Raw genomic sequence first — 27,867 nt, forward strand, 5'->3', positions numbered from 1 at the left:
AACCCAAGTACGCCCGACCGTCTTTACCAACCAAACGTCTCGCTGTGCCACCAAACTCTTCTACCCTTCATAACATGGGTCCTGACCCTTTGCCGAACCTCCCTCGTCATCTCTATGGGACCGCAAGCTATGACGGCAACGGAATCATCACCACTCCCCCGGAACATGTCGTCCACGATCTTTTCGATATTGGGCCTCTTGTGATTATGATTCGCTGTCAGACGGCCATTCGCCCGACGCATGCTGGATAATTCCATTGCGCCTCCTGCGGCATTGTCACTGTCATCTCCTACACCCATATCCCCAGTCAAAAAGAGCTGGATGTTGGGATCTTCGAGCACACTCTTTCCTGTCGTTTGGTTTGATATTGCCCAGGTGGCGTCGCCGGCACCACGAATGGCCCATATGAATTGAAGTTTTGCAGAGGGTAATTCGCTCTGGAGGGCTTGATAAATGGGTAGAGTGAATGTTGCGCCTACTCCACCTGATACGAGGAGAACTTTATTAGCACCCCAAGCGAGAAGATCGTTGAAATGGATGGTCATGGTGCCGTATGGTCCTTCGATGCCGAGGGTGATCTTGCGGGATTCTGGGGGAGATTGAGGCTTGGTAGAGGAGAAATCCGAGAGGACGTTTGTCATGGGTCCGTTTCTGACGCGAGCGATGAAACTTATTGTGCCATCTTCGTCATCGACTGTAGCAATGGTGAAGGGATTGTATAAGTAGTCAAATACGCCGGACTTGGAAGATGGAACTGTTGTGGTGCGACCTTGCGGCGGAAGACTTAGGTAGATGTGTGAGCCGGGAGTAGCGCGGAAGGGAGCAAGTTTGTGCAAGGGGATAGAAGAGGTGACTTTGACGAGACTCGTTCCGGGAATGGTTTCCATCGTGGATGGGGAGTTGATGGTTGTGATGCGCCGCACTGCCAGGTCAACTACGAAGATGGCAAAGGCTTCTGCAATGTAGAATCTGGCTGATGAGGCGTGGAAGAAGAGCAAGATGGGCACGAATAGCGCCACGACGAGATGGGTGATAAAGAAGAGTCTGTATGAATAGTCTCTGGCCTTGCGCATGGCTGTGGTTGCAACGCCATGAAATCCGAAGGATGCGAGGACGCCGCAGAATACAACGGTGTCGAGGATGCGCTTGAACCAAATGCCGGCTATTATGAAGTAGATGTTGTAGAATAGCAGGTGAAGCCAGAGGAAGCCGTAGATGATGCGTCCCAAAACTCGATGGTACCGGTTGATGTGTTCGTGGGATGAGTTGAAAACCCAAGCTATGGGGTTGAGTGCCTTGAGCGCCAAGAGATATTGAATAGGCAATTGTGAGACGGCAATGGCACCAAATCGCTTGGTAAGATGGAAATAATCTATAATTGTTAGCTGTAAGAGAGGGAAAGTGATGGAGTAAAACCATGGGCGTACTGATGTGGCCATCATGAAGCTTACCTTTGCCTGTCCCTTTGACGGAGAGGACCAGCAACCAAGCTGTCCAGATGAATCCTAGAATCCATTCATCCCTCTGGCCCCAATGAGAGCCAGCAAAGTAGACATCATCGCTCAACCACCATACAAACCGACGCCATTGCGAGGCAACTTGCTCAGATGAGCTCTGCCGCTGTGCCTTGACAATAGGTGATCTCGGAACAGCAGAGTATCGGCCCTGTTCGCTTGATGAGCCAGGCCGAACCTTTAGAGCAAGGTGTTTGAGAGTGCGATATAGCAAGAAAAGAAGAGCTGGCGCAAGAGCAGAATAATGAGCAATGCATGCATACAGATCGAGTGATTGGCGGCGCAGCAACTTCTCCTCGTGGGTGAGACTGGCAAATTCGTATGGCCAAGCCATGTTGATGAATGTGCTCACCGAAGAACTGAAGCTCTTGGCGGCTTTCTGCTAAGAAAGCTACAAATTGACAGAATCTCTTATCAATCGACTCGAATTGATGGGGCCATTGGACAATGGAGTACTGTCTTCATTCCACTCAAAAAGGTTCAATGTTGTTCAATTGTGCAATTCGTCAGGGACGGGGCGGCTTGCGTGAGCCTTGGTAAGCCGCATTTCACGTGGCACCATTGGATGTCAATTGGTGGTCAATGCCATACAAGCCCATGCTCGAATGCAATTGCAAAGCTGCATTGTGTGCAAAAACAGCCACAGAAGCTCTGCAGGGGTACATTTTGCAATTCAATGTTGTTTAGGTTCACTTTTGGGCACGCAAAGCTGTCCCGTAATGGGTAAAGAGCTTCAAACGAGAATGAGATTCGTAGAGGCCAATGGTCCCGTCCAGGGTTGGGCAGCTTGGGAGCCATTTATGAGGGGTAGAGCTGTTCTCAATCCTCTCATCTCACGGCTTCGTGATGGCTGTCAATCGGGGATTGTTCGGGCATCGGAATACATCATTGCCAAACATATCGTGAATATTCCGAGATTCGTCATTTCGACGTTGTAATGGAATCCGAAACTCGGAGATCAGCTCCGTGTGAACGGTTCCTGCTATTTGAGGGCCACCACAGACGTTGATGAAGAAGACTGGCTAAGGTGTTCCCGGGGCCCAGCAAGAACACCAGACACCAGGAGGATATGCATATTTAAGCTTGCTTGGCAGCGAAGAGTATGGTCTGGACTGCTGTTGTGCCATCAAATGTCTGGAATCAAGAGGCGGAGCTCCGGAGACAGTACAGTCTAAGACACAAGTCCAGTGTCCCTTACGCGACAATTCCAAGGAACGCGAAAAGACCTGAGGACGGATAAAGTTTAGCTTGTGAGAGGATGGCCTGTGGATCAACAGGGCTGGATCACTGAGCGGTTAGGAGACGACTTGAGCAGCCCAAGCTAGGGTCAGGAACAGGGCATCATGCTTACTTTGAGAGCCAGTAACCGATGATGGCAGATCAAAAATGTGCTCCTGGTGTTCAAAGACAAAAGACACCAGTGGGGATTGCGATTATGGGCAGAATAGAGTCGTTGGTCCCGAATTTGCTCCGTCAATGGTATTCGGGCATTGGGCTTGATGGCTCGGTTCTCGTCGTTTTCCCGGATCGTCGGCGTTGGGACGCTGGTTCGGAGCTCTGCACGGTGCTAAGGCAGGACCGGTAAGAGAAGCTCCGAAGATGTTCGATGCAAGCCAAGCACCCACAGCCCAAGGACCATGATACTGTGAAAGGTCAACTGGTGGCTGGAACAAGAATGCAAAAGCACCAGATTGTCCAAATAATGAGCACTCGAGTAATCCTCAAACTGCAACGGCGCAGTGAAACGAGAGTTTAGTTTCTCCGAGCACGAGACTCCTCGACCAATTACGCGGGACGATGGAAGTCGGCGGTGGAAAGCTGGGATGAGTGAGAGCAGGAGGGGTCCTGCCTGGTGCTGGACTTGCTCTCTGGCCGCACTTTCCCTCCATGCCACCAGACAGCACATCAAATACCAATGGACCCCGCAACCATCCACCGCCCACCGCCCCCGATCTCGCCAGGCCCCGCCAGTTTTTTTCTGCAATTGGCCTGGATTGCACCATTTTCGTACTTGTACCCTTCCCAAGCCACCTCTCCGAGTTTTTTTTCCCTCGTCCTCTTCTTCCACACCTCATTCTCCAGACTTTTAATATTCTGGTCCATCTCTCTTACACTCCAATTTTCACTTTTCTTCTCCATTGATACCCCTTACTCTCCATCACATTCACAATGTCGTCCGACTACGCCCTGTCTGCGTCTCACAAGGAGGTTTGTCTTTACCCCACCATGGACGAAGACCATGGGTGACTCAATTGAAGAGATGTCGGAGCTGACAATGGCTGCTTTCTAGATGCTCGAGAAGTCTCTTCTCGACTCTGACCCCGAGGTCGCCTCCATCATGGTACGTTTCGCCAATACTTGACAAGCTTCCGCCAGCTTCGCCGTATCCCGATGTCACAGTCATTCTGATAGGTCACTATAGAAAGATGAGATTCAGCGTCAGCGAGAGTCTATTGTTCTCATTGCCTCTGAGAACATCACCTCCCGTGCCGTCTTCGACGCCCTCGGCTCCCCCATGTCCAACAAGTACTCCGAGGGTTATCCCGGCGCTCGTTACTATGGTGGCAACCAGCACATCGACCAGATTGAGTTGCTCTGCCAGAAGCGAGCTCTTGAGGCCTTCCACCTTGACTCTGAGAAGTGGGGTGTAAACGTCCAGTGCTTGTCTGGCAGCCCTGCCAACTTGCAGGTTTACCAGGCCATCATGCCTCCTCACGGCCGTCTCATGGGTCTTGACCTTCCCCACGGTGGCCATCTTTCTCACGGTTACCAGACTCCTCAGCGAAAGTAAGCTTCTGTTGTGCCTTGGTGTTTCGAATTTATGCCGCCTTCGGAGTTGTCATGTACTGATCCATTGTCTTCGCAGAATCTCTGCTGTCTCTACTTACTTCGAGACCATGCCCTACCGAGTTGACCTCGAGACTGGCATCATCGACTACGACACCCTTGCTAAGAACGCCATCCTCTACCGCCCCAAGGTCCTCGTCGCCGGTACCTCTGCTTACTGCCGCCTGATTGACTACAAGCGCATGCGCGAGATTGCTGACTCTGTTGGCGCTTATCTCGTTGTCGACATGGCTCACATTTCTGGTCTAATCGCTGCTGAGGTTATCCCTACCCCCTTCCAGTACGCTGATATCGTCACCACTACCACCCACAAGTCTCTCCGTGGTCCCCGTGGTGCCATGATCTTCTTCCGCAAGGGCGTCCGCTCCGTCGATGCTAAGACTGGCAAGGAGACTCTCTATGACCTCGAGGGTCCCATCAACTTCTCCGTCTTCCCCGGTCACCAGGGTGGACCTCACAACCACACCATCACTGCTCTGGCTGTTGCTCTCAAGCAGGCTCAGACTCCCGAGTTTAAGGCTTACCAGGAGAAGGTTGTCTCCAACGCCAAGGCCCTCGAGAACACCTTCAAGACTCTTGGCCACAAGCTCGTCGCCAACGGTACCGACAGCCACATGGTTCTCCTTGATCTCCGCCAATTCTCTCTGGATGGTGCTCGCGTTGAGGCTGTCCTTGAGCAGATTAACATCGCTTGCAACAAGAACTCTATTCCCGGAGACAAGAGCGCTCTCACCCCTTGCGGCATCCGTATTGGTACCCCTGCCATGACCAGCCGTGGCTTCGGTGAGAAGGACTTCGAGCGCGTTGGCAAGTACATTGACGAGAGCATCAAGATCTGCAAGGAGGTTCAGGCTGCTCTGCCCAAGGAGGCCAACAAGCTCAAGGACTTCAAGGCCAAGGTTGCCAGCGGCGAGGTTCCTCGCATCAACGAGCTCCGCAAGGAGATCTCTGCCTGGACTAGCGCTTTCCCCCTCCCTGTTGAGGGCTGGCGCCTGGACGCTGGCATCTAAATGTCAGCCTCACCCGATGGGTATGGAATCGAAATAGACGGAATGGGATTATGATGGCATGAAAAAGGGGTGGAGTACAGCTCTACATCCGAGGAATTTAACATGGGATGAAGCCAAAAAGGCGAATGTTCAACAACTTGCATTTAACGGGCTGGCGCACTTGATATCTATTTATTTATATTAACCAAACCCTTTCCTTTGTATTTTTTTTTCGGAATATGTTGGAAGGAATAGGAGTTGTCGGAGACAACGGGAATCAACTTGCAAAACAGAAGTGGCTGTTTTATATACATTCACAGAGGCGCTCAACGCTCCAGAGTATCAATACACTGGTTTATCCAGATTAAGGAGACAACCTGAAATTATGTGCATTTATTTAACCACGGTGCTTTTTGTGACACGTCGCCCTTGATTCATACACACTCACATGCACCAATGTAGGCAAACTACTTGTTCAGCAAAGTATCTCATTAAATTGGCTACTGACTACCGACCACCACTCTTGGATACAAAACAACAGAAAAGCAAACCACCACTCATCCACTGAAAACTACTCTGACCAAAGCGCCAAGCAAGCATATATCTGGAAAATGAAAGTGAAAAAAAGGAGTCCATTGTAAACCAAGTCCTATCAATATCCCACCGTTACCAATTTCCATTTCCATCCAACAACCTGAAACAAAATGTATCCATAAGACGACTTGACTTTTTTTGCAATACCGCCCCCCCTATGACGAAACAGCAAAAATCTTGACGTGGGACAGACATGAATTTGCCTGCCTTGTAGCTCTATCGGGAGCGACGTGAGGAAAGGACGCAAAGCAGATGCCTATGCTCAAGCAAGACATGAAGAATGAAAATGGTGTTGGAAAAAAAATATAGAATGCGTGTAGAATGTTTCGAAATACACTAATAGCACAAAATAGCCTTTGGCCCTCTACCAATGGGAGCGACCTTGGTCCGCTGGAATGGCCTCCCTGATGAGGGCTAGAATAAAGGTAACAAAAAAGTAACAATATCCAGCTAGTTTATGAAGCTTGGGATATTCAAACGGCGACGATATAGTCGCAATGTCAACTCTCCTAAATTGAGAGGATGGTCCGCACGGATTCTTATATGTACAGTTCTGATGGGTGGGTGTTGTGTATGCCGGGGTTTGAAGTGCTGTGTAGAGGAAGCTACTGAGCAATACTCTCCGGGCTCATCATAGCAATGTTGTCATCTTTTTCGGTCTGGCTCGTACCAGCTTGACTTTGTGTGCTATCTGTTCTTTCCATGCTTGCAGCAAGGGCGAGAAGGGCCGGATTAGGCGGAGGTACGGGGGTGACAGTGATTGATTTCTTCTTGGCTGGGGTTGTGTTGGTCGATCCTGCTGCTGCATTGCCCTTTTCTGGTGATGCGTTGGCCTTGGCTTCGGCTGCTGCTGCTGCAAGCTCCATTTTCTTCTTCTTCTTTGCCAGTGCGAGCTGTTCTCGTGGTGGACGTTTCTGCGCAGATATAATTTTACCGCTGGCTCCGAGACGTGGGCGAGGCTTTCGCTGTTTAACAGGTAGGTCCTCGTCCTCAACAAGAGGTTGATCGCCATTGGCGTGCAATTTGGCCAGGAAGAAGTTCTTGACGAGACCGATTTCTTCCTGAATGCCGTCGTTCGTGACAGGCTCGGAAGCCGGCAATGCCTCGAACAAATCGGCTGATGTTTCGCCTGCCGTCTGTGTTTGCATCTGGTATTGGCTTCTGACTCTGCTGTGAAGGAGATGAAATGGAACGGAGAATGAGTCGAGGCCCATTTCCTTGTCCAACCCAAGGGCCTTGAAGCCGAAGAAGTCCTCGCCAAGATCATCGGCGAAGTCGCCACTCATGAATTGGTCACTACCATCCTTAAAGGCCCCCACACCGTCGGCTCCAGCATCCGTCGAGAGGGCTGGCCGCAGAAGATCTGTGAGATGCAGCTTCATACGTTCGTGGAGAGTTCCAAGCCTCGAGCTCAACCGGTCAACGTCGTCCTTAACATAGCACTCGAGCGACGCTACATCGTGGCCGCTTTCCTCCAGCGTGTGTAGAACAACTTCTTCGGGCGTGAATCGTGGCTGTGTCTGTGGCCCTGCAGGCGTTTGTACTGCTGTCTTTTCGGATTCGCGATAAATGTTGAACGTCTTCACAAGCTTTTGGAAATAATCAGCAGCGATCCCCGTCAAAGTGTCAACAGCCGATGGTTGCAGCTCCTCGAAACCTGTGTGGTAAAGAATCTTCGCAACAGATCGCTTAAGGGCATTCTGGCATGTTTCCGCTGCCATTACAGGTCCGTCGTCGGATATAAAGTGTGGCTCGATATCTTGCTCCAAGAATATCTCCGTATTCGACTTGGGAAATTGATTTGTGTAAACCTGAGACTGGACCTGCATTTGCTTAATCACTGAGATCTTGGTCGCAAGCTTTCTGGTTTCCTGGATCTGGTGAATGTTATCATCCATCTTCTTCGTCAATCGGCTCTTTGGCGCAGTAAAGGTCCCTGGCGGAACGAGCTTCAGGAATTCTTCATGCTGATTGATGACATGTCCTTCTCCGTCCTCAACCCATTGAAGATTAGGCTTGATATCAGGAATACTGGTTAGGGAATTGTAGTAATCAGGCATGACTTGCTCTGTTTCCTCGTCAATGCCCTCGGCGAGTGTCTCTGGCTGCTTGTTCGCAGATGCATCCTTTCCCGCACCGGCGGCACTGCCCAGATGTGGATGTGCGGCAATGCCCATGGCTTCTGCTTCTCTTTGATGCTTCAGGAACCATCGCATACCAGCTCGATTTCTCAGGAGGGCTGGGGCGTCAGTATTCAGACTATTCTCTTTAAAGAGGAGGTGCCGTTCTTTTGCAGCCAACGCTCGGTCCTTTTTGGTAGTCTGCTTCCAAATCTTGTACTCTTCGTCTTCGTAAGCCTGTTCTGCTGCTTCGCCAAATGCTTGGTTGAGTGCCATGCTACTAAGACTTGGTCCATCAATGTCCATGGCGTCAGCGTTGCTCGCAATGCCCGAATGCCCATTCAATGCGCCTGAAGGAGTGATGGAGCCAGCTACTGGTGGAGTTGAAAACCCGCTTCCATCAACCTCAGAACCTTCCCTCCCAGCTTTTCCAAGCAGCCCGTTGAGCTGCAAAACCGGTTTTTGGTCGACCACCGGCGTGTCCTCCTTCTGGTCGCTAGGAGCGGTACGCGACTTGACACCTTTGGTAGTGGCTTTTCTACCACGAGACGACATTATCGGCTCGTCGTCGGAATCATCACCACCATCATCTTCGCCTCCATTCTGTTTGCGTCTCTCTTCGGCCTCCACTTCAGCCCGAGAGCGAATGGCTAGATCGGGGATCAAAGGAATCAATTTTTCGGCTTCTTTCCGCATGCCGTTCGCCATTCTACGGAGAGGATGGTTCATGTCCTGGTTGTACTTTAAACAATTGTCCCAAATGAGGTTGAGATCTGTGACAAAATCCGTCTTGGATTTGTACGTCAAGGATTTGAGTTTCTTGGTCATTGTGCCAAGATCCATTGGGTTTTTGATAACTAGGGGCAGAATTCCTTGTCAGTAGAGTGCCGAGGCTAACAGGCTGTCGCAGCCCCCGGTGGTAAACCAAAACTCACAATTATAATAATCAGGTGCTTCCCTTTTGTTAACTCTGGATAGAAATGGCGTAGAATATTCTGTATGGGCCTTGAGTTCCGTCAAAACTTTCTCGAGGGCCTCGTATAACTCTTCCTGGTTGACGTTCTCTTCACTCGCCCATTTACTTCGGTTTTTGCGAACCTCGTTCATGAGGAGCCTTAGTTCAGCATCTGAAGCACGTACTTGGTCGCGCTTCATGTCAATTCTAGCAATGAGATGTTTAAGGGTCAGACTTGAGGCGCCAAGGTTCGCACTGCTCAGCGACCCTTGGTTGCTTGCCTGCGCTCCCCCTGCGCCATTGGTCTGATTATTATCCATCTCAGCTTGGAGCTGTTTTTCTGAGTCTTCCAGCCGTTGCTGCTCTAGCATCGCTGTACGATCATTTTCGAGCGTATAGATAATAGTGTGGAAGCTGCGCCTGGCTGCTTCCTCGGTGGCAAGCCTTGCCTCTTCCAATTTGTTGATGGTATCATCATCGCTTTCGATGCCTTTGCTTTTACTTTGCGAATCGTCTTGGCTGGATTTGGTCTTTTCTGCTAGCTTTCCTGGCGAGTTAACAGAATGGACCGGGGAGCTGCCGGACTTGGATGGTGATAATAGGGAGTTGGCAGCGACAGAGGCGGCAGAACCCTGAGCCTTCAACGGGGCAGGCGCAGCCGGTGCTTCATCTTCGTCTTCTTCGTCATCGTCATCGTAGTCATCTTCGTCAATGGCGCGTTTCGCCTTTTTGAAGGGCGGCTCTTTGATGGGTTCGTGGTCGGTGGTGGGGGGGAGCGTCAGGGTGGGTGTCGGGGCACGACGCTTCATGCCGGCAATCGCGTCAACATTGTAAGAGCCATCCTCAGCAAATAACAGCGCAATTTTGTCCTCGGTCTTGCGATACAAATCTGCAAAGAGGGCACGGCGGTTCTCTTCTTCGATATCAACGGGTGCCTCAGGCACCAACCCTACAGTGCTGTCGACGGGGGTCTGGGTACGCGCCGTTCCATCATCAAGATGATTCAAAGACCTGCTACTGTTTGTATGCTGTAGGGCCGGAAGTGGCCAGGCTGGCTGGCCGTTGGAAATGGACATGTTGGGCCCGTGGCGATGAAAGCGACAAGTCGGCGCGGTGTCGCCATGCGCGGTGAGATGCGCTCGCGTAGGGCCGAACTGGGGGAGATTGGAGCGGTTACAACGTCATGGGTCGAAAGAGCGACATTGATATAGATGGAGGACGTCGTTTTGCGACAATCGAGATGGCGATGGTGGTGCTTTGATGGATCGCGACAGGTGCGATTTGTCGGCGGATCAAGAGGTGAGGTTGAGGATTCGGGGAGAGCGTGGTACCGCACCTCTTTCCCGAAGCGGGACTTTCTCCCAGGCTCAGGCGCAGGCGTAGGCCTGGTGGACTGGGGGTACTGAGAGAGTCCGGTCTGGTCTGGTCAAGGTTCCAGTCATCCAAGCACTCAAGTAGGTACTTCTCGCCCTCGCCGTGAGTACAAATGCCTATCGTTCTGACCACAGAAGCAATGAAAATTGTGTGCATACGTGAAAATTCAAATAATTTCCAACAGTGACGCGCTTCAGAACATGGTCAATTTTTATACTGCTTCAACTTGTCCATGCGCCAGTTACCTGCTGGCTTGTGCATATTGGACGTGCGAGCTGGCTGGGTACATGTCAACTACCAACCAGCCTCAGGTGCCCCCTGGCGGTGCTCCCCCACGGGCCGCGCGAACGCCGGACCGCCTCAGCGACTCTCTGTCGCCCAGGATTGTTGAAGGCAGTCACTGCACTTGACTTGTCACGTGATGTGACTGAGCAATGTCAAGGATTGATTAGTAACTCGGGTAAGATGTGCTCCCTGCAGATGGTCCCATGCCTGGCCTTCCTTGTGGTTCAGAAGGAACAGCTGCCTCTAGTTGACAAGCAGTTATATGAAGAGAGGACATAAGTAGAATGGCACGTCGTCACCCAATGCAACCGGAGGCGTGTTGATTTGTTCAACAGCTTTTGCCTCCTAATGACGACCACTGTAGGTGGCTCACCTAGCACACGTTTTGCGCAAGTAGCGTACGTTGCCTCATAGAGGACAATCTAATCGGCTTGAAGAGACCTGGACCACTCAGTGTCTGGGTTGGGTGGAAGTTGACATGCAAAGTGTGGTGATCTAGCAGGCTATGAAGTCATGCGGGGCCATGCTCGAGTCTGCCAGCAAACTGTCAGCACTCACTCAGCCAGCCCACACATGATGCAGTTGAGCCTGGTTGGATCGAGCACCTTGACATCTGGACAGTCTGGTGGGACCAGACTTACATACTAGGTACGTATTCTGGTTGCAGGGGCCAGTCCCTGCCATCCATGTCCAGTCTGGCTTGTACTCCAATCGTTCGTCACCCACGCCAGACCCAACGACCATTTAGCCAGGCTTCAACATTCCCAGCCTCACACTGCCAACTTGCAATCTCTACAAATTTTTGAACCGCCTTCACTTGTTCGGGGAATAATATCTGAATTGCATCCTGCGCCAGCCTAATCCCGGCATTCCGCTTGGCGAAACGTATGCAAGTGCAATACCCTTGACCTCTCACGAATAGCTTGCACAAGCTAAGGTAGCCTTGGCTTCAACCAGCACTACCAACTCTCGGTCAACGACTTTCGGCCAATTTGATCGCGCACACTGCTACATCCTCTACTAGACGACTTTCTGTACACCCACCAGCTTCTTCTGGAGCCATTACTGGCAATATGCGCATACGTCTGCCCTTTGCAGGTAATACCACACCCACTCCCATAATCATGGACAACCAATTGACCAATGTGATTCCTTTCAGGTGTCTTCCTGCTGTTGCTCATGATAGCAGGATATGCCGGCCTTAGCAAGCTTCAAATCGGACAATACGTCAACGACAAAGCTTTACACGCCGGAACCTTCTTCCTGCTCACAATTGTATTCTACTGGATCGTCGACACCAATCGCCGCCGAACGCTGAACATGACACTGGTTGTTTGCACATTGTGCCTTGGCGTGGGTTCCGAATTCTTGCAGAGCTTCCTCCCCAACGACCGCGACTTTGACTTGTACGATATCGTGGCGAATGTCGTCGGCAGCTTGCTTGGCCTGGGTTTGTGCTCGTGGTACCACAAGCGCATGCTGGAACGTAAGCGACAACGAAAATCGTACAATCCCGTCCCGGGTGAAGACGAGGAAGACGTGGAGTTGGGTCAAGGCCAGGAGAGTGGTGTTATTGAAGCTGGGCCTTCGAGAGAACGCACGTTGGAGGAAGAGGTGGACAACTGGGATGAAAATGCTCCGGATGACTGGGATGAGGAAGACGGACCACAGGCTACGGCCGCTCCCGCTGCCACAAGTACAGAACCTGATACAGCGGACATTGGCGACGCAAAGAAACGAACGGATTAGGCCCCCTTGCCTAGAGCGTGAGGCTGTGAGGCTTTGCGCTTGCTACGAGCATGACTAAAGAGATTCACCTTGGGAACTGGCGTTAAATACAGCGATAGGTTATAGTCAGCGATTTTATGAGTATGTGTATGATATTAATATGATATACCAAGCTTTAACTGTTTTGATGTGCAGGCGAATTCTTCTTGCGATGCATGACCCGTTTGACATCCACTGATACATGCCTCACAAACAGCCTCTCTTGACAAGATAATTTGACCTCTCGAGAAGCTACATACTAGCATACCCACCAGTGGAATTTGCATACCATCGCGTTCATGTCCGAGCTTATTATACTTTCTGTTGTTGTCATTCGTGAAAGCTTGAGCAGCTCTACCGGATTATATAAGCTCAGACGCGGATTCAGCTAAGTACTGGTATAACACAGCTATTACTTGTTTACAACCTATCGATTGACGGAGGACTATATTAAACGGTCTAGCGTGGACTACCTTTTCTCGTAAAGCCTCCGCTGGGACGGGGGCCGCACCTCCATCATCGACTGTCCAAATGTCCAAATACTTGAGATCCCTCACCGTAACTAATAAACGGAAATTCCGATTGACCCTGATGAGATCACAGGCGGTAATGTCGCTGAATGTGAAACCATGGTATAGAAGTGAATACATCTAAAGAATGCTCCCGGATTCTTCCTGTTACATCTGCCTGACACTTCTGTTCACTGGGGCCTTATTGGGTCGGTCGTCGGAGAGATTGAGATGGTTTGTCGGCCTAAAAGGCAAGTGAGACTGTGGCAGGGGCGGTGGACTTTTACGGGTTACTACCCATGCGTGGTTAAATGGTCATAAGCACAGGCTGACCCTGCTTATCCGTCACGGCCTTGTGTACTTGGTCTGGTTCATCTCGTGGATAACTTTTGAGAAGCTTCTGGCCAGCCTTTCCAAAGGAGCCAGAACCCATGACCATTGGCCTCGCGACGTCAAATAAAGCCGATGTGTTATCTATGCCCTCTGTTTCCGGTACTGTAACCATCCCTCTAATATCTCGATGGATCTTGTATCGAGTGCCGACTAGCACAAATTTGGAGAAGCATGATGGTAGGATGCTGGCATCATCAAAGTCCACCACGGTGATGGAATCATCATCACCTATTATGAAGTTGCCTAGCCAGATGTCAGAGTAACAAAATACCATTGGTTCCTGAGCCAGATTTTGAACGCGGTGTTTGGCCTTGGTCATGGAAAGAAACTACCGCACCAAAGAATTAGTATTATGCAATGGGTCAAAAGTAAAATCTCATGAGATAACCCACTTTATTGAAATGGGTCTCCAATTCAGTTACATTACGGTAGTGACGGCCACACTGGTTTTCGCTAAAGAGCCCGTGGCGGATTCCCTCGCCGTTTGCCGCCGCGGGTCGAGAACGATCTGGTACTGGGATGCGGTGCAACTCAGACAAGGCAAACGCTATCTGTTTATAGATCCGATCTTTTGTTTCCTCGTCGTTGGCCGCACCCTCCAAAAGCTGCGCTGCCGTTTTCCCTCGAACGTATTCCATGACAAAATATGTTCGATATGCGCACCTATTTAGAGGATCACTTTTATGAGGGATTGCTACTCGACAGCCGTAGTACATAGCTGGCGCTTTAACCGGCGAGTTCATCTGGCGAAGCCCATCATGGGCCATTTTCGTTGCAGCCAGCCCATTCCAAACCAAAGAGTGCGCATATTTGATAAAATATGATGGAGATTTTGCATGTGGAGGCCAATTTAGGCTCAAAGAATAGCCAAGCTCGTGCCTCTTGGTACAAAAGCGGACAAGTTCCGCTGGCGTAGGAAGCGGTGTTGTGATGTGTGGAGGGACGGGTGAGCCGAACCATTCCCTGTTCATGTACACTATTTCTGACATGGTGGATGTGATAGTTGTTGTTGAGCTGGTGATGATGAAGTTGCAGGGGGAAGGAGAGAGTTGATCACTGGATGGCGTCGAGGACGATGTTGGACGAGGAAGACGAGTTGGACGAGGAAGACGAGTTGGACGAGGAAGACGAGTTGGACGAGGAAGACGAGTTGGACGAGGAAGACGAGTTGGACGAGGAGGATAGCACGTGATAAGCTATGATTACCTAGGTACTTGACTGGCGACAACGGCGTCTTGCTTCAATGTTGGTTCTTTGGGTCAGATATAATTAGAAATAATCTGGCATGAAAGGCAAAATAATTTGTTTCGTGTTGGTCAACTAGAATTAGGATGCGGTGGTCCCAACGCAGTTGATCAGACATATAAGGCTGGATAGCTGGCCATACCTAAGCTTCAACCAACTTTTGTGTGACGATTGAAAAGCTGGCCATGATAACAGAACAAGGAGAGTTATACACCCATTGGCCACAGTACTACCACTTACTGAAACTGTTCATGTCTCCTTTCGCGTCGGGTTCTGTCCAACAGCCTTTAATTAGATGAACATGGCTATTTGAGGCGACGATTTGAAAGCCTTGTACACTTGCATGTACTACCTCAAGGGGGCACGGCAGCTTTCGCCATAAACTTAGAAAACAAGAGATATTTTCGTACACTCTTACGCAAACAAGGAACTTGGTATCAAAAGCAAGAGATATTCTCGCACGTTCATGCAAAAACAATGAACTTCGCGGGGATAAGTAGAACGATACATCCTCGAGGTGTCTCCCTCTTTCCTTGATACGCAAACCAACTCATCTGCTTTTTTATCAACATCCTTTTTTGTGCCAATCCTCATTGAACTTTCTCAGTATGGAGCCGCTAGCCTACTCCGATGAAGGCTATAATTTGACTGCAAATCCTCGCGCTCTTCCAGAGACCACTCGAAACACTATATGCTCTCGACTATACGTAGAGATTCTGAGGCAAACGCAAGACAATGATACGGACTACGTCAAGGAAAATGCTTCCAACCATGCTGTCTTTAAGTTAATATTCCAGAAGCCTGACGGCGAGTTTTACGGCCTTCGGTTGGAAATGACTGTTGAATACGACTACGGAAGCAAACCGGAGTTTATTGACGGTAAATTTGTACAATGCAAATCCGGCTATCTTAAGGCCAACCCAGCTTTGGCGTCAACCGCTTCCGGTCGGTCTAATTGGACATGCGAGTTGAGCATAAGGCAAGGCTGGACCGTTGATCATATCACCGGCACGCTTATTCAAGCTGGAATGCATGTTTTCGATTTCATCACTCAAGGTGATTCGTACTTTGGGTGCCGTGATTTCGTGTAAGCCCCCTCCCCTGCATCCCGTCTTGCTCCAAAGCTAGTGGTCTTATTACAGAGCGTATTAGTAACTAGTCTATCCCGTAGGTCCCAGGCCATTTTCCTCTTCCGCCGCCAGCACTTCATTGAGTCTGATGACATTTCAGTCATTCTCGCTGGTCCAAAATTACCATTATCCAATATCTATGATGCACTGGGATTGCACTTCACGCATAGTGGCGAGGTAAAGGTGCGCCTCATTGACGCAGGGCGTTTCCGATACTTTCCACGCGCGAAGTTGCCAGAAATGCCGTATAAAGACTCCGATAGAGCTGCTGCCCTCGGACGGATAGTTGAAGAGGTCAATAATCCTCGAGTGGACAAGGTATGTGGAGAGAGTGTCTAGGGCATTCCTTAGATGGGCTGTTTCCTAATCGCCTTGTCATATTCAACGACCTTATCGAGGTCTGTGTAGTCTCTTTGGCGGGAATTTAAGGTTCTACCTATACTTCCCTTTATCTCTCTGTATTCAGGTACCTTTGGTTATAATCTGCTATCTCTCTGTATTCGGCTGTCTCTGGTGTATTCGTCTCGATTTGTCTGTATTTGTGTACCTCCGGCTAATTTCGTTTTATCTCCCTATTTCCCCTTCATCTAAAATGCCCGCCATAATGGCACTAAAAGTGACATCACGATTGTTTCCTCCGTTGGGCCCAACTCCTTAAGTGCCCACACGAAGTTCGCGATTGAAGGTGCCTTTGCTCTCATCATTTACCCCATGCTCCCATCTCCACCAGTCAAATCTAGATCCCATCAGCCCTTATCTAAAGTTCTAAAGCTTCTAGGTATGAAGAAGTGTGCCTCCAAAAAGGGAACGCGTAGTGGCTATTTAGGGGAAAGCAAACTTGTAGTTTATTACAGTTGCCGTCATAACGCAAGGTGAGCTTGTATAATGAAAGCAGGCCGGACTCTACTATCAGAACATTTTCATCCAAGTATAGATATACCCAGCGCCCGTCTGTGAAACCCAAGTTCTACAAACTCCATGTCGCCCTCGATCATCGAAGAAGCAACTCTGTATTTTTGTCGAGCTGGTTCGCCGGCTTTCTTGGATGTGTTTCAGTGCCTAGTAGAGCAAGACCAGTTGACACCACGCATTGATGCAAAGATAATACAGCTAATGCTGATCACGGTCATGTAACTACGCCTAGAAGCATAAACCCCCTCAGAGTCTCCAGCCTCATGCCACCTTTCTTCGCCGCGTGTGAGTTTATTGTAATATCTTATTTAGGTTATCAGCGTCTTCACTCCAGACTTATTAGCTAGAGATATACAAGGTCCATCAGAGATATGTACCCAAGTATGTAACCCTGGAAGTATCCAGAGCCGTCGAGTAGCAATCTAAATATCAACGCCATACTCTTTTGACTCATGCCAATCCAAAAGCCTTGAGAAAAAACTCTCCACTATCTTCGGAAAGCCATCTCTGCTCCTCATCTAGAAATGGCACCGGCTCTCGCCAGTGTCTGTGCAATACAGAAACCTCCATCACCCTGCCTGTATGGTTCTGCTCGTTGGAAAGAAACTCATCATACGCGGCCATCATTGCATCCATAGGCGTTACGTATTTCTTGGGAATGACACCAACGAGAGGTGCGGTGATGTTGCTGATAACAAATCCAGGACAGATGCAGTTGAGTGTAATTCCAGGAGGCAGATTTGGTGCAATGCTTCTAGTGTAGCCGATGACCTAGTCAAATATCCCGTTAGGCTGATCACAACTCTTTATTGGGCAACCGACTGCAGCGACAGGCGGAACTCTTTCCGGTGGTCTCTTAAGACTTACTCCGTGTTTTGAAGCACAATAAACTGGGTGCGATGGCATTGGATACAGACCAGCCCCCGAGCTTGTTACCACAATTCGTGCCTCGTTCCCCCTTAGCTGGGCATAGTGGACGAACAATTGAACTGATTGCATTACTCCAACAAGATTGACGAAAAGAGGTGTCGTGTCAGGCTTTTGCAAGCTCTCGCCTGGTGAAACTTTACCCACGAGCATGTCTAGAGACCCAGGCGTATCAGCAACACCTGCATTTGCAGCTAAAAATGACAGCTTATCTTGACCAGCCCACTCGTGTGCAGTTTTGAACAAGTTTGCCTGGTCATCCCAGGAGCTAACGTCGGTTTTCACGAATAGGAGATCTCCAGCACCATGTTCAATCTGCAAGTCGCTCTGGATTATATCGGCTTGAACCACTCTCCACCGTTTGGCGAGCAGGTGTTTCGTCAAAGCAAGCCCAATACCAGAGCTGGCTCCTGTAATGACGGCGACGTTACGAGTCATGTCCTCCATGTGGTCAAGATGCCGTTGATTTAGCTGCCAAGGTGAAGCACTAGTGAAGCTGGTGTGACAAGCTCATATACAACAATTGAAGGTGAGGATCAACGAAGAAGGATAATGAAGAATGAGTTTCAAAATATGACAGCCAGCCTGTTTTATTGAATCCCAACACTGCCTCCCTGGCAGCTTCGTATTGTGGACTATGCGCTGGAAACGATTACTACGCGAGGAGACATACCACAGTTACGCAATATAAATTAATCCACGACACATGCAGCCGGGGGCAACCACTAAGCGCTATTATTATGTAGTCGTACTAGGGCCTCTACTCTCGTGTCATTCTTGACCCATGTTGATTGACTGTCAGCCTGTCAGCAAGCATTGTAGATGGCTGGGCATACTTGCGGACAACATGTGGTGGCAAATATCGTAAGAGACGGTAGGACATTTCAATACCGGTAATACATACGGCCAAGGCTGTCGGAAAGTCAAGATTCTGTCCAATCTCCCGGTGATGAACAAGTGAGAGGCTGATTTGTAGTTGGGTTAGTACTGGTGACGGAAAAAGTCTGTTGACCTGTGTATTTCTTTCTTAGTAAATCCAAGATCTGTTCACAAGTTCTGCGTACGATTGCTGCAGAGAAGCTCGCCCTACACGATGGCGGCGGGCATGGAGTCTATTTGGTAGAGATTTGTTCCCATTTTGTTTTGGTACGAGAGTTGAGGGCAAACAAAATACTCCAAACGTGAAGGCAGAATTGAGGTCAACTGGTGGCTCTCGGTGAGAACTAGAAGCTACCCCACCTTGACCTGCTCACCGAGGTGGGCAACAACCCACTGACGAAAGGACGTCGCCTGTCGCAAGTGGGCATATCCAAGCTCCAATTCCTACCTTAACTTGGAGGGGAAAGAGCCAGCAAAGATGACAAGCACAGGCAAGGCGCCAGCCTCGAGGTGAGTTCATCGATCGTATTAATACCCAAATATGGTGTGACTTGCACTGACACAGCGTCAAATCTAGCGGCAAGGATGAGACCGCTACCAACCCTCGTGGCATTCCCTACGCCCCTTTCGTGGACAAGGTCGAGGACTACGTCGCTACCCGAGAAGATGTCGAACCAACATTGCGAAGCTTTCAGGAGATGATTTCGTGAGTCAGCTCGTCATTTGATGGGACAATGGACCTAGCCAGAAGACAGCCCTGGTCAAGAGGAGAAAGCGACTGTCAGTAACAAGATGTCCGTGCAGAAAATATCAGTTTATGGAGATGAACCTCCAGCGCCGAATGGCCGGCCTGAAAGACAAGATACCCGAAATTCAAAAGACACTAGACACCGTCAAGTTCCTGAAGCTACGAAAGGTACAGTGCTCCGGTTCGCAAGTCTTTTTTGAGAGATTCTGACTTGGGTGACGCAGGACGACGACGAGCCTATAGAGACGACATTCGAGCTCAACGAGACACTATATTCAAGAGCAAATGTCCCTGCTACCGATGAGGTTTACATTTGGCTAGGAGTACGTATGACTTCACGGGACAAACATGTCCATCTATGTTGACAATGACGCCAGGCCAACGTGATGCTGTCGTACCCCATAAATGAAGCCGAGACGCTATTGAGTTCAAAATTGGCCACGGCACAAACTAGTTTGTCACACTGCGAGGAGGATCTGGATTTCTTGCGGGAGCAGATCACTGTACGTGTCTTCGTTTATGTCCCGTCTTGCGCCACATGTCACGCTAACCTCCCTTTCAGACTATGGAAGTCGCAACAGCGAGAGTTTACAATTGGGAAGTGGTGCAGAAGCGGAAAGATAAGTCGACTGAGGAGGGAGGTAAGGAAGAATCTAGTGAAAAGGCGGCGACATCGTAAACAAAAGTCAAGAAAAGTCCTCAATTTGAGTCGGTAGGCCACAATCTATAAAGGAAGGACACCTGATGAATTTACCTGGTATTTTTGCCACGCCAAGGTAACAAATGAAATAAAGTCAAATCAAGAGCACTCTAATCGACTCGTGGAACGATTGAAGTCAGTACTGCACTTCAAGTTTTGACATTCACGGCCGGCTTCAGGGTAGGCGGTGGACCCGCTTTTTGCTTTGCACCCCAATCAATGCATGAGATCCAAATCTTTTTCCAGACTACGACTTCGCCAGCACATTGAATTATAACTCAACAATTTCTACCATGACTGCGTCACCAATGCGAACAGCAGAAGTCTTGAAATTATGAGGCATGCTGAGAAATGTTGTCAGGGAGCTTGAGCGAGGGCGGCGCATGCCGCCACGAGCACTCCAACATGCCTTGGTATGCCAGAGTCCCCCCATTTTTCCAACAATTGAAGCTCCAATACTAATGTCGGTTGGGCAATCAAGCTATGCCGCCATTCACTGCCGCAGGGCCGACGCTTGTACTCGGCTGGTGCAGTCGCAGTACAGGACATAGAATCATCTAGGTCGCGTCTCGATTCTGAAGCGACCGGCAATGGCCAGCAGTTTCGCGAACGTAATTCCAACTTCGCTCTCCGAAACGGCTTCCATCATGCGACGTCACATGGGGTGAAACGCCGCCCTTGGGCTGACAGCCCGAACAAGAAATACACTAGATCATCGAAAGTTCGAAGACCGGGGCAATTACTCGAGAACATGCCCTCTAGCGAGCTCATTGAGAAAGTACTAGGAGGGAGGCCAGATGGGCACATTTGGAGAAAGAGGATCGCCAAATTTCGGACCATCCGGTTATCTATTCTTCTATTACAGGAGGTCATAAGACGTGACGAATTAGAATCGACACATCAGAACGGATTGTTGGAACTCTTGCCAACTCCAGAAGAGAACCAAACCCTATTACAACACCCATCGCTGGCGGGTCATACTCAACAAGCTGTCGAGCGGTACGTGTATGTCCTGCGAGGCCAAAATGACGACGAACGATGCCAGAGATATCTGGAGAATCCTGCTTCGATTCCGCTGTTCATATTCCATTTCCTCGTTCGAGCGTCTTCCAGTCTTAGCGATACAGATACTTTGCAGAAGGTGATTGAGTCATCTAATGCATATTACGACGGTAGCAGGACCAAGGAGAGACTAGCAGAGCATAACCGAGCTGCAGCCAGCAGGGCCTCTGAGAACGGGCTGGATATTGATCGAGCAAACTTTAACCTGATGATGCGGCTATTGGTCCGGCACTGTCACCGCCTCGAGCCTAGATTCGTTGTGAAATTGGCAGACTCGGCTGCACAATACATCCAGAATATGTCGACTTTACCCGAAGGAGAAAGGAAAAGATATATAACACAGTGCAGTCTGTTCAATGGATGCTTGCAAATACTACAGCCTCAGCCTCACGTCCAAGTCGCTCAGCGGTCAACCCCCAATGCCTATTTCTGGGAAGCACAGAGAATTCTCCTGTCAATGTCAGCAGACCTTCCAAAACCACTTCTCGTGGATAGAGATGGGTTCCGGGCGATTCGGGAAGTGTTGTCTGGTCTTCCTAAGAACTACGCAGAAGTACACAGCTCCACGCGACATGCATCTAGTTGGCCTCCTTATCTGCAGCTGGGCCATGGAATGGATGAACGCGCTGATCCGGAAGATAATTGGAGTCGCACGGTCAGTGCGGGAATGCTCATGCAAGAGGCTGGGTTTGCCAAAGAAGAAGTCGACGATGCGGTGGACATTTTACAGGGAATGACGCTAGACGGAAGCCCAACTATTCAGCAAAGAGCCATGGTTTCAAAGGGCCGAAACATGGGAGTGTGGGAGGCATCAATTCGGGCCACACGAAACGCGCAAGAAGCATGGGACCGATTTCAACACCCACCGGACGGAGGGCTGAAGCCCGGGCAAGAGCAATATACGGCGATGTTTGAGAAGCTGGTTCTGCGAGAAGTTGAGCAAGACAGCAGAATCTCACCTGGCGACAAGGCCCTGAACTTTCCTACACAGCACGAGGCTAATCTAGCCGAGTTTGAAAGAGCACGCCTGCGGCCGCCAAGCGTATCTGAGCTCTACCAACATATGAGACTCAACGGTGTCCAACCCGGTGGATCTTGCCTTCGTATCCTAGTTGCCAATGCTGCTTCTTTGGAGACGGCCCACCAGTATTTGCGGGACAGCATTGAGAAGCCCCGAATCGTGCGAAATCTCTTGGCTGAAGAACCAGATGCTGGGCAATTGAGACTTGTTCCTATTGGGCTGTTCGCGGCATATATCCAGGTCTGTTTGCGAGTGGAAGGACAGCGCAGAGGTAATCAGCTGATGCGTGTTATACGGCTCACTGAGTCAAGGCTGAGCCAGGAGCAGTCTCGGTGGGTTCCGTTTATTTGGGGTACAATTCTGAAAGAACTCTCGCAACACCACAAGGCGTTGAGGATTTCGCTCCACCAACAGCTAAATCTAATGCTGAGGGTGACGGAAACGATTGGAAACATAGATGGAATACAATTGTCGACGTTTACGCAGCTCAACAAGGGTATCCGGAAAGCTACGCGCCGACAGCTGAACAAACTATTTGGAGCTGATGCTAAGAACAAAGATATTGCAAAGAACCCATTGGTAGAGGCACTCTACTGCCGGTCAAGCCGCATGAATGCAAGCAATGATGACCACCTTGGCACTCGACTACGGAACGAAGCGGAAGGTGGGGACACATCAACAACGGGCGGCGGCGAGGTACCACTTCTACAAGAAGCCAGAGTGCGAATCAAGGACATGTTTTGGACACTGGCGCAAAAGGAGAGACATGCCCAGGAGCATCTTGATGGTTACCAGATTGCGCCGCTTGAAGCCATGAATTCCCGGAGGGATGTTGTTCGAAGCGACCATGCCCACGAATACATGCTCACGCTTGGCTATCTGGGAGAATTTGAGGAAATGGGGCGGCTACTAGAGTGGCTAATCCATCAATGGGGCGACATGGACGTGGTATCGGCATTAAGCGAGATGGATGAGCCTCCGCCGTATGCAGATTTCTTCGAGACGCTGTGCGTGTTTCGATTGGTGGCAGAGCCGATGCTCGGAAATGAAAGAGTCTCGATGCTATTGCAAACGATGGCGGACTCCCGATTGGGCTGGACTTGGCCGGACGACGAGGCCGTTGAAGCGTATGCCGACATACACGATGACGAATCAATCAAGATATTGCGTCGGGCTGTGGAATTAGCAAGGGACGCGAACAAAGCCCAAGCCTCTCGCCACACGATGGCCTAAGTAATGGGTGGCTGGAACCACACTAGACTGGTCGAGAATGTGCCAAAAGTAGAACAATGGTGTTTCAGGTCAGAAGATGTCAAGTTCTTGGTCGTAGTCAGCATTGTGGGTTATGAAATAAGAGGGGCGTTTGGGTAGCCGCGACGACGGGCGGCTATTGCGTGAACTTGTAAGATTAAGATGAACGAAGGAGTTGTAGGACGGGAAGTATTGAGGGATGGGGTTTTTTTTAGGAATATCTAGTGATACCCATGTCTACGGTATTGTAAGACATTGTAAGGTGAATTGAGCCTCGGAACGAAGGTTCTAGATGTACAAGTGTATATGAATGTTGTGTCTTGCATTAGTGGGAGATGTTCATGTCGGGCTGCTGATCAGAGGGTGAGTTCAGATGGTCAATTGAGGGCCTGTTCATGTTGAATGTGAAGTGTCGGAGCTTGGTGCATGTGTGGATAGCAGATGCCAGCTGCAGCCAGCCAGCCAATGAGAAGCTCCATGGGCCTGGAAAGCTGGCCCGTCTAGGAAGTCGGCGGCAAGAAGCTGTACCCGCAGAGCAGACATATTTGTTTTGCCAGGAAGAAAGTAGGAAAAATAAAAATAAAATAAAAATCCTGCCAAGTAAATAGAACGTAAGTCAGCTCGTAATCCATCTCGTAAGCTATGAAGCACTCATTTTGCAGCATACACGGCGCAACAAAGGAATCTAGATTCACACAAAGGACTGGCCATGGCCAACTCTGGCGACCCGCACTGCCAGCCCACAATATGCCCTTGTTTGTCCCTGTCGCACCAGGTCAAGCTCCCGTCTGAGCAATGATTGGCTACGAGCTTCTCTCCTCCAACTTCCAAACCAGCGGCTGCCGCCATCCTTGATCATTGATCATTGATCCCTGTCACACAGATGCCATCAAACCACACGCATACGATCCCGAACAAACTGTTGCCTTGATTTTTTTTGTTTCTTCAACTTGAGCCGCGCGGATGTTCCTCCTCTGTTCCGGGGTTATCGTGCCTGCGACCCTCCCACAGCCTCCTCCTCACTCACACCCTGCTGCTGTGTATCGTAAATTCATCACCATGCATTGGCCGTGAATTGCCCAAACATCCTCGTCTTCCAGCCCAGTGCCAGAGTCTACGAGACAGGGTATCATTTTTGTCTGCGGCCAGCAGGTCGCTCTCATTTAACTTGGTTGTTTGGCCCTGATGCTCCGACCGTGGACGATGGAATGCCGGCATTCGCAACCCACTCGACGTGAGAATACAAAATGGACGGGTGGGCGTTCAGTCACTCGCTTTTTTGTTTCTCCTGCTTTCACGTCTCACTAGTCTTTCTTTGTTGGTTTCATCTGGGCCAGTAGTTTGGGTCGAGTTCTGAGCATCTCTCACGTGGGAAGCAGCCCATTTCCTTTCACTACTTGTTCAGCTTTTCTTTGATCTGATCTATCTTTAACAGCCGGCGGATCATCTTCTCTCTCTGTCGAATCTCTCTCTCTTTTTTTCTGATTATTGTGTGATTTTATCTTTTCCTTTCTGCATTTTCGTTGCCTATTGTCTCATTATATTGTGCCAAGCTATTGTTTCGATTCGACCCCAGAATTTTGATCAACGTATATTCATTCCTTTTTTGTTGTCCGTCTTTGTGCAACTACACTTTACACTTGCGAAACCGTTTCCAAACACGTGGTTGACTCACCAAAATCGTCGACTCATATCTCTTCCTAAACAAAGAATCTACAAATAGGAATATCTCACCTCTGACGACTTCTTTTTTTTTTTTTTTTTACTCCTTCATTGGTTCTGTTCGGATATTCACTCTTTTTCTCTTTGAAACCGCGCTGTGCTCCCAGCCAACCGACGATTGCTTCCCGTTTTGAGAATTCCTCCCAACTTTTTCCATCGAGTTGCGTCAAACTTACTTCTGACAAAAACATCATCTTGGCAAAGGGACATAAGCAATGCTGGTCAAGGTGCAGGTCGCTGCGGCGGCGTACTTTCTTTTGGTTTTCCAATCTGCCCAGGCTGGTCCTATTAGACGGGCGGCTAATTTGTAAGTTTGGTTGTCAAGATATTTGACTATTTGGTTATGGTGCTGACTTGAGTTTTTAGAGTTCCTCGAAATAATACTACTGCGCCGAGCGTTGTGCCTCAGTCGTCGGGGTAAGTTGAGCAATTTTTGTTTACTCCATGACATGTTGGAAGACTGACCGACTGACTTGTGTGGTAGATTGTCTACTCAGAATCAAAACGGTCTGGGTGCGACTACTCCACGGCCGATCTTGACGACACTCTCGGAAAGTATCCCTTTTCCGGTTACGTTGACGGATGAGAAGACGGGCGAGACTCAGGCGACTACAACTACAACTGAGACATCGATTCCATTGACGGTTGTGCCTATTACTGATACTACGACGTTGGGGCCAGGGGAAACGACACAGACCTCTCCAACGGGATCTGCTGGTGATACGACCGCTGTGTCGACGGGGTTGGGTACTGTGACAACTACACCTGCTTTGCCGACCACGACGACGACTATTGGAGATGAAGGACCAACGACAACGACTGATACAACCGTGGGCTCTGTCACTGTTACCACTGCTGGACCTGATTTGTCCACGGAAACATCAGCCGGTACTGTTCCAAGGCCAACTTCAATCGTGACTTCTGACGTAACTTCTCAGCCTACCGTGGCTACAACTACAAAGACAACGACTCGTCCTCCGTACGTGGTCACAGATACTACTACCAAGGGTACAACCATAACGACAGCTATTGTCCCGCAAAACAGGACTACTACACCACCTACCACCGACGGAAGTACTACCACTGCTGTTAATGGTGCGCCTACTGGTTCGACTACCTTTACTGAGCCACAGTTCATCACAGATCCCAAGAATAAGCCGACGGTAACTACGCGACTATTTCCAGGAAACACTACTACTGGTCTGGCTGGTCAAACTACGACAACGGATCAGGATGGTTCTACCACCACCGGTCTAGGCGGTCCTAATGTATCTGGCGATCTGAGCGGATCTGTCACAACTACAGGTTTGCCAACAACCACCGATAGCTCACCTACTGGCTCAACCACCACCTCTCGGCCGCAGTTCATCACAGATCCCAAGAATAAGCCGACAGTGACTACACGACTATTTCTGGGAAACTCCACTACCTTGGTACCAACTTCAGATCAAAATACTTCCCCCACAACGACCGATCTGGGCGAGCAAACCACAACTACCGACTTGAACGGCCCTACTATCACCACGGATCAAAACGGGTTGACTACGACCACCGACAGTTCTCCCACAGGTTCAGACACTGCCACTACTGACGAGTCAACCATATCACCAAGTGACAACCCAACAACTCGAGATGCTCCCGCCGTCACAACCACAACTCCCACAGATACCTCCAACCCAACCGGCTTCCCAACCGTCACGCTCCCCGAAGCCACATCATCCCCCTCACAGCAACCATCATCCCCATCCAGCGACCAAAATCAAACCCCAGAAACAACAACACCAACGAACGCACCCACCACAACCATCACAATCACACCAACAGGCCAACCAGACGCCAACGTCCCAACCGCAATCCCAACCTTCCCCACGGCCACCACAACCGTCGACTCCTCCGTCTACGCTTCCAACCTCGCACAAGCCAAGTCCCTCAACCAACTCTTCAGCACACTCACTCCCGAGTCCGCATGCACAGGCACCCAAACGGCCTGTATATCCGGCAAAATAGCCTCCTGCTCCAACGGGGCCTTTGTCCTGACTGCGTGTCCGGCGAAGCAGAGGTGCTATGCTCTTCCCATGACGAATACCCGCGGCGCAAAAGTTGGCTGTTATGATTCCGCCGAGGCAGAGGGGATATTGGGGGCTGTTGAGAGTCCAACTCAGACGAGGGTGCCTACGACGTTTACAACGGAGACGAGGAAGGTTATTACAAAGACGCATTTTGTGACTCTGACAGATGGGGGAATGGTTTCTTCGGGGGTCAGCACGAATGTTCCGCCTGCCCAGGAGACGTCCGTTCCTCCTGTAGTCACGACAACTCCGTCCAACCCTGAGCCTACTAGTCAAGCTCCTTCGCAAGAGACAACGCGTCTTGCACCAGTAGATTCACCCAGCTCGCCAACACCTCAACCCGAGCCTGAACCTACAACAGTTCCTCCTCCTCCTCCCGTGGAAACAACTCCCCTCCCGCCCGCACCGTCGCCCACCAAACCAACCCAGATCATCATCACCCAAACCTTCGCCCAGGAGTCAACCCTCCCGCCGCCAGACCCTTCAAACCTGATCCTCCGTCCTATCCAAGACACAACTACGACTCTCGCTCCCGCGCCCTCCGATAACGCGGCTGGCGCAGACGCAGGAACACCGCGGACAACGGTGGTGAATAACGGGACGCCTACTGTCTCGGTGTATTTTACGGTCACGGTTACGGATAAGGTACAGGAGACGGTTACTGTGACGGTGAGGTGACGGTAGGAAAAGTTGGTTTATTTGAAGTTGAAAGTTAAAATTCTTTTTGTTATAGTTTGGTAATGGGGAATATATATGAGTGCTGGTTATGCAGTACCTGGGGTTAATAGATTTGATGAATTATATTGTTCAACTCGTTTGTACTTCCTTGGTGATTCGTTACGTACGGTACTTGT

At 49.9% G+C, this 27,867-nt stretch overlaps 10 protein-coding genes across 10 annotated transcripts; 5 read left to right on the forward strand and 5 right to left on the reverse strand.

The window, feature by feature from the left end:
- Positions 1-23: 23 nt before the first annotated feature.
- VFPPC_08057 (metalloreductase) lies at positions 24-1,848 on the reverse strand (the record flags this gene model as incomplete). Its single annotated transcript, XM_018286826.1, has 2 exons — positions 24-1,372; positions 1,452-1,848. 2 exons carry the CDS (start codon positions 1,846-1,848, stop codon positions 24-26), a joined length of 1,746 nt encoding a protein of 581 aa, XP_018143601.1.
- Positions 1,849-2,536: 688 nt separating this feature from the next.
- On the reverse strand, positions 2,537-3,517 carry VFPPC_16040 (hypothetical protein; the record flags this gene model as incomplete). Its single annotated transcript, XM_018293793.1, has 3 exons — positions 2,537-2,793; positions 2,956-3,178; positions 3,245-3,517. The coding sequence occupies 3 exons, from the start codon at positions 3,515-3,517 to the stop codon at positions 2,537-2,539; spliced, it is 753 nt and encodes a 250-aa protein (XP_018143602.1).
- A 166-nt stretch (positions 3,518-3,683) lies between these two features.
- On the forward strand, positions 3,684-5,371 carry VFPPC_16041 (serine hydroxymethyltransferase; the record flags this gene model as incomplete). Its single annotated transcript, XM_018293794.1, has 4 exons — positions 3,684-3,722; positions 3,805-3,855; positions 3,937-4,301; positions 4,381-5,371. 4 exons carry the CDS (start codon positions 3,684-3,686, stop codon positions 5,369-5,371), a joined length of 1,446 nt encoding a protein of 481 aa, XP_018143603.1.
- Positions 5,372-6,549: 1,178 nt separating this feature from the next.
- VFPPC_17850 (transcriptional activator spt7) lies at positions 6,550-8,907 on the reverse strand (the record flags this gene model as incomplete). The annotated part of the gene is made up of 1 exon (XM_022429526.1): positions 6,550-8,907. The coding sequence occupies one exon, from the start codon at positions 8,905-8,907 to the stop codon at positions 6,550-6,552; it is 2,358 nt and encodes a 785-aa protein (XP_022285420.1).
- A 2,844-nt stretch (positions 8,908-11,751) lies between these two features.
- On the forward strand, positions 11,752-12,427 carry VFPPC_08060 (VanZ like family protein; the record flags this gene model as incomplete). Its single annotated transcript, XM_018286827.1, has 2 exons — positions 11,752-11,776; positions 11,838-12,427. 2 exons carry the CDS (start codon positions 11,752-11,754, stop codon positions 12,425-12,427), a joined length of 615 nt encoding a protein of 204 aa, XP_018143604.1.
- Positions 12,428-13,261: 834 nt separating this feature from the next.
- On the reverse strand, positions 13,262-14,114 carry VFPPC_08061 (aminoglycoside phosphotransferase; the record flags this gene model as incomplete). The annotated part of the gene is made up of 2 exons (XM_018286828.1): positions 13,262-13,675; positions 13,740-14,114. 2 exons carry the CDS (start codon positions 14,112-14,114, stop codon positions 13,262-13,264), a joined length of 789 nt encoding a protein of 262 aa, XP_018143605.1.
- Positions 14,115-14,422: 308 nt separating this feature from the next.
- Positions 14,423-16,061, forward strand: VFPPC_08062 (hypothetical protein; the record flags this gene model as incomplete). Its single annotated transcript, XM_018286829.1, has 3 exons — positions 14,423-14,535; positions 15,200-15,679; positions 15,764-16,061. 3 exons carry the CDS (start codon positions 14,423-14,425, stop codon positions 16,059-16,061), a joined length of 891 nt encoding a protein of 296 aa, XP_018143606.1.
- A 1,023-nt stretch (positions 16,062-17,084) lies between these two features.
- On the reverse strand, positions 17,085-18,008 carry VFPPC_08063 (NAD(P)-binding Rossmann-fold containing protein; the record flags this gene model as incomplete). Its single annotated transcript, XM_018286830.1, has 2 exons — positions 17,085-17,405; positions 17,502-18,008. 2 exons carry the CDS (start codon positions 18,006-18,008, stop codon positions 17,085-17,087), a joined length of 828 nt encoding a protein of 275 aa, XP_018143607.1.
- A 910-nt stretch (positions 18,009-18,918) lies between these two features.
- On the forward strand, positions 18,919-23,204 carry VFPPC_08065 (prefoldin subunit 3; the record flags this gene model as incomplete). The annotated part of the gene is made up of 8 exons (XM_018286831.1): positions 18,919-18,950; positions 19,018-19,146; positions 19,245-19,356; positions 19,413-19,511; positions 19,566-19,691; positions 19,751-19,863; positions 20,250-20,301; positions 20,370-23,204. The coding sequence occupies 8 exons, from the start codon at positions 18,919-18,921 to the stop codon at positions 23,202-23,204; spliced, it is 3,498 nt and encodes a 1,165-aa protein (XP_018143608.1).
- A 1,955-nt stretch (positions 23,205-25,159) lies between these two features.
- VFPPC_08066 (carbohydrate-binding module family 19 protein) lies at positions 25,160-27,691 on the forward strand (the record flags this gene model as incomplete). Its single annotated transcript, XM_018286832.1, has 3 exons — positions 25,160-25,251; positions 25,311-25,361; positions 25,429-27,691. The coding sequence occupies 3 exons, from the start codon at positions 25,160-25,162 to the stop codon at positions 27,689-27,691; spliced, it is 2,406 nt and encodes an 801-aa protein (XP_018143609.1).
- Positions 27,692-27,867: the final 176 nt, after the last annotated feature.

The sequence above is a fragment of the Pochonia chlamydosporia genome, chromosome 4 (assembly GCF_001653235.2).
Source record: "Pochonia chlamydosporia 170 chromosome 4, whole genome shotgun sequence".
Classification (NCBI taxonomy): Eukaryota; Fungi; Ascomycota; class Sordariomycetes; order Hypocreales; family Clavicipitaceae; genus Pochonia; species Pochonia chlamydosporia.